Source organism: Atta cephalotes (assembly GCF_000143395.1).
Source record: "Atta cephalotes unplaced genomic scaffold scaffold00019, whole genome shotgun sequence".
Taxonomy (NCBI): domain Eukaryota; kingdom Metazoa; phylum Arthropoda; class Insecta; order Hymenoptera; family Formicidae; genus Atta; species Atta cephalotes.
In genome coordinates, this window is record NW_012130083.1 from 4,963,832 (window position 1) to 4,975,744 (window position 11,913).

The 11,913-nt window shown below is 34.5% G+C and overlaps 1 protein-coding gene across 1 annotated transcript; it reads right to left on the reverse strand.

Moving 5' to 3' along the window:
- Positions 1-342: 342 nt before the first annotated feature.
- On the reverse strand, positions 343-10,549 carry LOC105619117 (BUB3-interacting and GLEBS motif-containing protein ZNF207). Its single transcript, XM_012200647.1, has 6 exons — positions 10,509-10,549; positions 9,070-9,196; positions 8,589-8,989; positions 7,014-7,383; positions 5,576-6,041; positions 343-455 (listed from the first exon to the last, which is right to left on the reverse strand). Exons 1-6 carry the CDS (start codon positions 10,547-10,549, stop codon positions 343-345), a joined length of 1,518 nt encoding a protein of 505 aa, XP_012056037.1.
- Between the last annotated feature and the right edge of the window lie 1,364 nt (positions 10,550-11,913).

Sequence of the window (11,913 nt, forward strand, 5' to 3'; positions counted from 1 at the left end):
ACACACACACACACACACACACACACACACACACACACCTCTCTCTCGCTCTTTCTCTTTCATTCAGTTTTGTTTTTCCATCTTTCAACAATATTATTAAAAAAAAAAAAGAAAAAAAAGAAAAAACAGATCTTGAGAGAGAATTGACGGGAAACAAATTCTACCATGTAGATTATCTTCCGCTTCATTTTTCTCTCTTTTTCTTTCTATTAGTTCTCTCCTTCTGTCCTTCTTTCATTTATGTATGTCTCTTCCTCGATCGGGTCCGGACCCCGAAAATTAGGGGCGGGCCCACAGCACGAAGTGCAGCGGCGGAGGATTGGGCCCGTCCATGGGGGGCGATCATCTGAAGCGCGGATGCATCATCGGCGTCAGCATCGGTCCAGGAAAGCCCATCGGCGCGGCGGCGAAGGCCGGATGCATCGCAGCGCCTGGAGGTAGAGCCCCTATCATGCCTGCAAAGCAACGCAGCGGAAGATTAGTACGACCCGCGATTGAAAATCGCGGGGGCAAAGAAAACAATACGTTGCCCACGTGCGGCATACACGTGCTTTTGATTACTCGAGCCTGAACGAGACGACGTCTTGTTCGCCGAATCCTATAATAGGATCTTTCTTTCTTTCTCTTACTCTTTTTTTAATTGGGAATCAGAATCCTCAGGTATACTTACGTCGCGACTGTTCACGTTACGTTAAGATAATTATGGGTCTTGTGTGTTGCGTTAATATGTAGTTTCAATTTATTTTTTAATATATTTTTTCTAATAGTTTCTGTTATCATGTCAAATATCGTGCTCGTTTTTGGAAGACTATATGATCTTCAGCGCAAAATAAGTCACAGAATCATATTCGGCGAATCATATAAATAAAATTTAAAATATATTTCAATAAATTAGGAAATATAATAAATCTTTCTAAATAATTAGGTTTAAGAAATAAAAATCTACGATTAAAAAATGGAATTTTTAAAAATAAAAATTAATTTTGTGATAAAGTTTAAATTGTTCCAAAATTTGCATATTTTTAATTATTAATATTATAAATTTAATTGCTATTATTTAGCTATTGAGTTAAATTGAGATTTGACTGATAATTAATGCATCTAATTACGTTTTTCTAATTTGATCGTGTAATAGCTTTCAAATTCAAAGCCACAATTCAGACCCATGTTCCGCTGAAAAGGAAGTTGCCTGACAGCCGAATGATTATTGCAAATTATCGAAAGAAGTAGAAGTTAGGATATATATCCGCGAGATTTCAAATCAGTTAATTTCTGATCATTCAGAGTGTGCTTTGTCCTTTCGAGCAATAAGAATCTCTGATTGCCAAGATAAGCGTTAGCCGGCCGAATGTGAAGTCACGTGTTCGACCTTCAAGAGAAGCGCGCTTCTTCGCAACAAGAGCTCCTGTTTCTTTGGGTAAAGTCCAAAGGACTATGTCACCCGATTCTCGGTAGCCTACGAACTACGTTCTACTCCAGCAATCGCTGGTCAATACGAATTGCCAAACTATGCGTATACGATAGGTACATAATGTACGTAGAACTCAGCTCAGCATGCAGTGCGCCGCATACGCAATACAAATCACAAACAAAACTGACAAGAAGGTGGTACCACACAGAGAAAATTTCACACCATACAAGGAACGAATTTCACTCGGGGGGGAAGACGCAACATCGGTTTGATATTGCGAACTGTATTACGGAAGCTCGCGGAGATCATTCAGCTGTCAGACTTCTTCCAACAAGGACATCGCCGCCAAAAACGTGCTTAGTCATTCAGAAATTCTCGATATGCCTATTGCTTTTTTTTCATAACAATCGAGCAGCGTAAAATAACTGGTTTAAAATTCTCGGAAGCATCATCTCAACGCGAGAAAAATTAAATTTTTTTCTACTTGCACGATTTTCTTCTTATTTTCTATTTATTTTATACGTTTTTGTTATATGTTTATTTAACAATACTTGGTGAGTACCGCGTGATATAATAAAGAGAAAAATCGTGTTAATCGAACGGACCCTCGATTGAATGCAAAAGTGAAGTAGGTAACGTGAAGTCGTTTACTTACTGTTGCTCAGCTTAATTTATCTAAAATCTTTCATTGTGTAACACAAAAGCTAGGCTATGGTGTGAGGGAGATACATTACGTTCGTTCTCGTTGCTAATTTTTTACTTTTCATGAGAAAAAAATTTAAAAAATAAAATAAAATGCACCGGCGAGCACGGTGATAACATTCCTTTCCCTCTTCGCGATATTTCATTTTGCTATTATCGTATATAATTTTTACAATATATCCCAAATTTCATGAGCCACTTATATGGATTTTTCGAACAATTTTTAAATCGATTTTTTTAAAGTAAAGATCTTCGTAAGTTTTATAATTTTGATCAGATATCGATAATTTTCAAATCTGTTGAGGAAATCTGGAAAAAAAATTTATTTAAAATTAAAGATTTTACTTAAACCTCGAAACTTCAAAATAAGTTCCACTTTATTTAAATCTCGAAAGTTCAATTTTGCAATCTTATCCAGAATTTAAGGATGATAAATTCTTTTATATTATCATTAAACTTTAAATAATGGAGATATATTAAATATTATAGAGATTTTCCTTGTATTTTTTTGCTACAAAATGTGACTGTTCAGCACTATAGTGGCTTTCTCGTCCTGTAAAAGTTAAAAAAGTGATTTAAATTAATCAAAGAATCCATCGATAAAAAAGTGATTCGAAAAATCCACTATATATCATACAGCGGATATGTCAAAACAAATAATTTATCACAATGATCACTTATTAAATGCGAAGAAGGAAGGAATACATTGAGAGAAAAATAATTATCGTTTGTAATTATAATTTGTTTCTTTGGAACAACTTCGAACGACTGTCAGTACCGTGCCCAAGGAAGCAGTTTCTCCACTACTATATCACAACACCAGGATTCCAAGCTATATATAATATATAAGTAATACTGAAGAGACAAGATGGTAACACGGCTGCTGGCGAGGTAAATAATGGCGTATGTGAGTCGTAAGAAGAGAATATGGTTAAATCGAGAGAGTGTGAATAAAGAAGCTAAAAAAACGGAACGGAAAGGAAACAAAGAAATCATACATGAAAGAGATGTATAAAAATTGTAACGGCCGAGCGGCCGAAAAGTTTCTCTTCGCGTAATAAATTGCACAAGGAACTGTATTAGGAATTGTACAAAAAATCAAACTATCACAAAATAATTAAAAAAAAATATATATATATAACTATGAAATTGTAAATGGAAAGACAAGTGTCACAATATACCGATAAAGATAAATGTCTAATATTAATCTAGAAACGTGATACGATAAATGTATCAGTGAACAATCAATCGAAAAAAATCTATTAAATAATTTAACGTTGTACCATTGGAAAAGAGACAATTCATATATAAAATTACTTTTTGAGATAAAATCCTTAGAGATTAATAATTCAATTAAATAATTATTGAAATTTTATATCAAGTAATAATTAAAAAAAATGATAAAATGATTATTTTAATTTATAAATGTAATGTATAATTATTGTATAACAAAAATTGCAACAATGGATTTAGTAATATTATACGATCTTAGCGAATAAAAATTTTGATAATAATTCATAATGTAATTAAAATTGATGTTTATTGTTCTATCCCAATTATTTCTATTGTTTATATAGCCATATTAATATATTCTACATTCACATTCATTAATCATAATAATTCCAGTATCAGATTATTTAGATCCAGTATCAGATTTATTATCGACGTACTCTCTAAATTCTTTGGAATGGAATCTCATTCCAAAGAGTGAACATTGAATCAGTCTTGGAAAAGAGCTCAATTTTCAATCTTAAAGAATGAGATTTCACTCTTCAAAGTGAGATTCATCCTAAGTTTTAGAGAGTAACAAGTAATTATTTTGATCAATATGTAAAACGATCGTTCAACGATACAGCTACATTCTCTACATTCTTTCCGACTTTTTTTTTACAGATTTTCATTATTTTAATCTATGGTGAGTATTCTCGGAAAAACAAACTGTTCAAAATATGGCAATCGGTTGAAGAAATTGGAGTTAAGATGGAAAAAGGAACATGTCGTTGGCCGCTCGACCCACCTGGCCAGTGATAAAATATTACGAATATACAGAAATATATACATGGTGGCTCACAAAAGCTGCAAGAACAGTTTTCTATACCGTCATTCTGAGTTTTCAGGAGTCACTATATATATATTACGTATATACGCATACATGTAAGTGTATTAATGACAATGATGACAAGATTAATCAACAATATATAAGAATAATAATAAATATAACAAGATATATATAGATATATATATGTATATATAGATATAGGCCATGTCACCGCATGCTAATTGCTAAGGACCAACCTTGTAACGCTTGTATTGTAAAACACGGTTTTAGTAACCAGACTGGGTTCGTTCGACACTCATCGAGGAGTGACCGGGCGCCCTGCAAACGCACCGTTAAAACGTATAAACGAACAAGGACTACAAGACGCTGTGTCGTCGAAATTCTGTGGCATATCATTCGGTCGAGAATCTTGATTTCTATAGTTTCTATCTGAATAATCATGATATTCTTTCCACCTCGCATTCTCTCTCTTTGCCGTCTCGAGTCAGTGATATATGCAATTGCAATTTCGTCATCTATTTTTTTTGACCCCTTTCCCCCTAAATGTCAAGTCTGTTTCTTGTTTATCTGTCTCAACGCCTCTCTCACTGTCTTTTTGCAAAAAATAAAAATGACTGTTGTCATAAATACAATTAGTGCAAATTGCAGTGCAATGTGCAATCGAGTTAAATTAAAGTAAGATCAAATTATTGTTCGATTAATATCCGGCATTTCCTCTTTTTTGTTTGTAGATAGAAAAATCCTTTCCCGGTTTATGGACCGAGTAGGCTAAAGATGATATATGAGGGATTGTGTTGACAAAGTATATAAATATAACATATCGCATTTCCGATGGCATTTATTAATCACTATCTGAAAAATATCTACTTAATTCAACATATCACGCGAGACATTTAAGGTTTTAAATTTTTAATTAATGATATTGAATCATTAAATATAAACGTTCCATCGGAAATGTTCTTTTGCACTCTAAAACAACACAGTAATTGATTTTGTTAAATTACGGGTATGCGATATCCTTGAAGCAAGAAAAGTTCAAAAGGACATTCCTAGAAAAATCACTTTCGAAACAGAGAAAACAGGGTAATTCAATACACTTTATTTTCGAAACTTTACGTGTGATAAAAAAAAGAAAAAAGAAAACTTAATGCTTGTTCTTGTGCATCGATTAACGTTATTGTCTTTAACAACTGATAAAGGGGGAAAGGCGGGAGTAATTGGAAAAAAAAATCGACAAAAAATACTAAGAAGGAAATTTCCAAATTTTAACAACGAGAGGGGACAAAAAATACAGCAGCGCAGCTCTGTTTTTCGAATACGCGAAGGCGGGGGGGGGAGGGAGCGGAGGGGTTAAAGGGCGGCAGGTAGAGTTTTTCGTAAAGCTCAAACCCGCAGACACTTACCTGGTGGCAGGCCCATGGGGGGCGGTCGCATCATGTTACCTCCATGAATGAGAGCAGGCGCGGCTAGAGTCATGGTGGGTCGCATTAAGGGAGCCATCAACGCAACTGAGCTGACAGGCATTGCTGCGGCCGAGGCTGGTACCATGACCGCCTGCGGCGGTCGCGGGAACCTTTGTTGCTGTTGCTGCAGTGCATTCAGCGCTGCCGCCTGTTGCTGCCGCTGTTGCTGATCCGCCTGAAACGCGGCCACCGCCACGTTTGCAGCCGCTTGCTGTTGCTGTTGTGCCTGCTGCTGTTGCTGCTGCTGTTGCTGCACTGCTTGCTGTTGTTGCGCTGCTGCTTGTTGCAGGGCGGCAGCCTGCTGCTGCTGGCTCACCGTCGTTACCACTATCTCTGATTGTGCCGATCGTCCAGATTCGTCAGTTTGTCGACGTTGATACTTTGGCAGCCTTGCTCTAATTTCCTCCTGAAAAACAAATTCTTTGTTTAAATATAAATAAGTGAAGGTTATATATTCGATCGAAGCGGTTCTTAATCATGTGGATGTGTTTAAGCTGCCAAAGTAACTAGCCTACTTGTCAAGCGAATAAATGATTTAGATTCTTATACATAGAGTTCTAGTTAATCATATTCAATCGCTTGGCAAGCAGGCAAGCTGCTTTGTCAGACTTAAATCAGCCAATATTTTAAAATAAATTTTCAATTCAAGGAAATCCTTTGTTTAAAATTTATTTTATTTTAGTCATTTCCATTATTCAAAGAAACTTTTTTCAGAATCAAAAATTTATTTTTAAAATTAATAGTTTTATTTAATAATATGCTGTTACCCACATATGTAAATTCTGCATCCACAGTGTTCATAATTGAGGAACTGGATTCTACAAAGGGATATGCGTGAATTTCGGATATAATAAGTATTGTTCACAGGGCTAATTTTTGACATCGCTCTACTTTCATCGCTTCAATTTTTCTCTTGTAGAGAATTACATAGCGCATCTTTTTCGTGTTTAAATCAAATTTGTAAACTGTTTTTATTTTCAAGTTATAAACGAAAAAATTAATTTGTAAAATGAAAAAATTTCAATAGATTTTTGTGTTCAATTTGCCATATCTCAGCCAAATATGAATATTTTTCTTTGAAATTTTTATAGAATAAACTTCAAAATGGCCCTACGAACAATACTTATCTCACGAAATCCACGCGTATCCCCTTATAGAATCCAGTCTCAATTCGAAGATCATAATTAAAAATATTGGGTTGTCCGGAAAGTTCGTGCCGACTAACCTATATAATTTAATAAATATATGCTAAAATTTAAATCTTCTGCGTTTCAATTTTCCTTCAACATCGGCACGAACTTTCCGGGCAACCCAATAGAAGAGAACGAAATGTTCGTTCTCGAAAACGAAAGTTGAGGAATAAAAATTAGAAACTTACTAGACTGAGATCTTCTGGAGGGTGAATGATTTTACTGGCAGCCCCTGTGGTTGCAATAAGAGTCACCTTTTGATCACCACTATTGGCGAGGCTGTTACCGGTTGCAGTAGCACCAATGGAATCACCGGCACTACTGTAAGCAGGGAATGTCGGCTTTACTGGACCTATTGAACCGCCACCGCTAGCCACCGATGTGATCGGTTTAAAGTCTGTGCCGAGAGGTGCGGATCCGGTCACCGACGCTGCCGTCGATGCTGCTGTTGAGACGGCTGCAGCAGCACTTGGGAACAAAGGACGCGCCGGTGGGATCGATGCACCCGAAACTGGCGGCTGCATACCAGAAGGCATGCCTGACATACCCGGCATCATGCTAGAAAAAAAAATATATGAAATGAGGCTCGAAAGAATTTATTAGTGAAAAATGTAAAAAAGGCCTATTAGAGTCAACAACACTAGCTGTTCGAGTGCATAGAAATTTCTTTATTTTCGTGTAAATGTAAAAACGAAATAAATAAACTTAAATAAAATTTCGATCCTTATCAATATAAAATATACATCTAAATTATATGAATAACCTTATCTAAAAATATACTACAATTAGTACCAAATTTCAAGATGAATCTCAACAAGTTTGGTCGTTCTTCTTTTATCCAAATGCAAATCCATTTGCTATGTAATGAATAGACATATAAAGGGATTAATAATCTTAAGAAGTTCAGAAGTCATCATAAACACATTCGTTTCAAACTATCTCATACAGACGTTGTATATAAAATTGATTGCGGAGATTGTGAAGTATCGTATGTAGACCAACAAGATGTTTGAAGACACGCATAAATGAATAGAAATCACATAAATTAGAATACTACATAGCATTCCATAATAACAAAACACAGAATTAGCCATCAGTATGAATTTGATTGAGAAAATTTCAAGATATTAAATGAAGAAAGGTTGCTTAAAAGATTGATTTCGAAAATGATCCATATAAAGTAACAGAAACAGAGTTTGAATTTATAGACTGATACTGTTGCGGAATTGTGACATTGCTTTTTTTCCCTTTGTTCTTATTTTTATTTTTATTTTTCATAACTACATGACTTTATTATTTTGACTCTCACTGTCTACACCACAAGACCCTTTTTTGGCTGCAGCATCTGATGCCCGACACCACGAGATCTTTACGTTGAGAGAAACACTTACATATAAGTTAATAAAATTAAAATTCAGATAAATGATTTAAATAATTTTCTAATTTTTTGTTTTTCGTTTTTCTTTTGAATGACTACATAGTAAATCTGACATTTTGATGAACGATGTGATTTTATATATTTTATACATTATACACAATGTATACGATACCGTTTTTATTTTATGTAAATTTTTATAATATTATTGTATAATTTCAATATTTATGATAATCACTTGACTATTCATTACATAGCAAATTGGCATTTGAATAAAAGAAGAATGAGCTAAATTGTCACAATTAAAAATAAATAAATTGAAAATTAAAAAATAAATTTGATATGAAGATATTTGATTTAATACTATAATTAATTGAGGAATACATACCCTGGACCCATAAACGGAGGTCCTACATGGCCCATTGGCATCATGGGATGCATAGGAGGCATACCAGGATGTGGTGGCATACCTGGATGTGGTGCCATACCTGGATGCGGTGCCATACCAGGTAACGGCGGCATACCTGGTTGCGGTGGCATCCCGGGTAGACCAGTCGCCATGCCAGGCATTGCACCTGGCGCAGAACCTAATAGACCCTCAGGCTTCGATTTTTTCTGTACTGGCTCATCCTCGCCAGATGATGGCGAGCCAGGTCTACCACCATTTCGCTGTCTCTCATGTTCTTTTGCATCATTCGGTGGTATACCTTCCATTCCATAAATCTCTATCTCAATATTGCTACGATTTGGCAATGAATTGGGTACCTTATCTATCGCTTCTTTGTGAACCTGTGAAAAGGAGTGTCATGTTAATCTTAAAATAATTAAGCAGATAAGATCTAAGATAATAAGGATGTAATCTTATTTACCTGCATACAGTGTATGCTAAGTCCTGGTCCAGTATACAGTTTCTTGTGACAGATATGACATTTGAAGTGCTTTGCTTTCTGATGTTGAATGAGGATTTTCTCATCCTCAAATTCACGATTGCAATACCTTTTGAAGTACAGTATTAAGGAAATTTACAGGATAAGATTTAAATAATAGTTAGTTTTATAACTCTTTAAAACTTTTGAAGAATGAAACTTGCTTTTAAAGATTAAAAATTGAGCTGTTTTGCAAAACTGGCTTTTCATTCTTTAGAGTGAGATTCCAATTCAAAGAATTTAGAGTATATATTCAGTCAAGCCTGTTAGATATGTAATATATTATAAATAACAAACGTAAAACTCATATAATTTGCAAAAAAAATTTTTTTTAAATAAAAGAAAAATAAAAGAAATAAAAAAATTAGAAAAAGTTTATTCCTTAAAATTAGACATTTTCAAAATTATCTTTCATTTTCAAAATCATAATTTTGCTTGAAAATTTTTCAGCGACTCAAAAAAATGTATTATTACTTAATCCTAATGGGAAATTATTATAAGTAAATGGGAAATTATTATAAGTAAAATTTTTCTTTTAAGTTTTCATGTTCCGTAATTTATGCAAGTAAATAAACTTTTAAAATTCAATCTTTGTTAATTTTTATAACTTCACAAAACAAATTCTAAATATTTTTTAATTTATTTACATGAAAACTTATTGTTCAATTTATAAATTTAACACCGTTCAAACAAGTATTTACAAAGCAACACCTTTCAACTTCTATTTATCAGAAAGCATTCAGATTACTCGTGATTTCACAAAATAAAATTTAGATTTTCTTCAATTCATTCTTTAAGAAAGATCTATATTTAATTCATAGATTTTATTGCATTCAAACATTTTTACAAGTCACTAAAAAGATCAGGAGAATATATTTTCAAGTGTTCTACATAAAAACAGCCAGCCAAGTGAAAAAAAAAAACTTTAAAGGAAAGTTAAGCGGAAGAAACCAATACAAAGATTACTCCTAATTTTGTGGGATAAGAAACATCAATTCGATTCAGCCGTTTTTTCGCGTGGAAGGCTTCTCGGTCGCGTTACATCATCGTGCATCGCATAAACGCGAGGACAGTGGAAACAGCTGCGCTCTTTCATGTATAAGTATATACAAGAGATGTCGCATGTCGCGGTGACGCGAGGAAATCGCGTATCGATTTCCCCGCCTTCCGCGGAACCCATACCGTGTCGATTCCTCGAGTCTCTTCCTGCAATGGAGGGGAAGATCGACACCCGCTATCACCCGTTAAATCACCGGCTAATAGCGATAGTTCCTCGCTATGCGATCGCACAACATCGTGCCCCAAAAATTACGGTTACGTAAAGTGACCATTGCAGGTCGTTGTCGTTGCCGTCGTAATCTTCGAGGAAACAAAAAGGATACCAGCACCAAGGTCTTGACTGCTTCTTCTTCTTGCGGCCCATCTTCCTGCCGGATTATCGGAAACTTGTCACTATTAACGGTGACTCTCTTTTGTAAAACGATTCTTAATTCGACGTACAATTTGCAAATATACGCGGCTCAAGAAGTGCAGGAATCCTCGGCGATCGTAACACCACACACGCACACACGCGAAAACCGATAATATAAAATGGCCGTTGTATCTTTTCCGCGGACCGACACGACGCCGGAAGTGGCCAACGTGGCGCGCTTCAAGATTCTAAAGACTAGGGAACTATTTGACAGTAAGATTTCCTAGGGATGGCGCATATTTACAAATTACAAGTGGATGAAGTGGATCACGGGAAAATTAAAAGTGATTATGCTATTCTCAATTATGGATATACACGACGTGTGTATATATATATATTTTTTTTTTTCATATATAAAATTTTATATATAATTGTATATGTTTTTTGTATATAAAATTTGCAAGATACAAAGAGGGCAGAAAAAACAGCAGGTAATAAAAACATTCTGTGTCGCATGCACACTATAATAAAAAAATAAAAATATATATTCAATCATGTTTAGAAGATATATGTACATATTATAGCATGTATTATATGTGTAATGTTATATATAATATATACAGGGTGAATCAGATGAATTAGTTTTTTACTCCAGGAGACAAATTGTCGACTAATTATAAAATAATAATAATATAAAAATAAATGGTGTAAGAAGTAAGGTAGAATCATTCCCACGGATGCGCAGTGGATTGAAAGTAGCAGGGAAATCCATCAATCAATCAATTTTTGAACTCATTTACAGAAATTCATCATGATTAGTACAATTTCTGATTGGTCGAACTTCACCGTTATGCGCAATGATTCACCTTATCTAATTCTACCATGTAAAAATGTATAGGATGAATGGTTAATGCATATCAATACCTTTTACCAGGGAAAGTGAGTTATCGATTCCAGTGTGATCATCTAAATAGTTCATAGATGGGTGTCGTTTAGATCGCACATACATGCTGAAATAGATAATTATGCTTCAGCAGAACACAACAGTTTTGCAATTGTTTTATGATTCTCTACTGAGGATCTCCTCTTGATTTAAAAGCATAATCTAATTAGCGCGAAGAAACTTCCAATAGTTGCAAAATAAACGTTCTGCAGAACGCAGCCATTATAAACTCAAAAGAATTCATTTTTTAAAATTCTTTCTTTGAATTTACGACTGATCACAGATGCAGTCGAAAACTCACTTCCTATGGTAAAAGATACAGACATGCATTAACATTTACCCTGTATAATTAGAGATGTGATAATTTTTCTTCTAGGGTAAAAACTGGTCCATTCTGATTCACTCTATATATATATATATATATATATACATA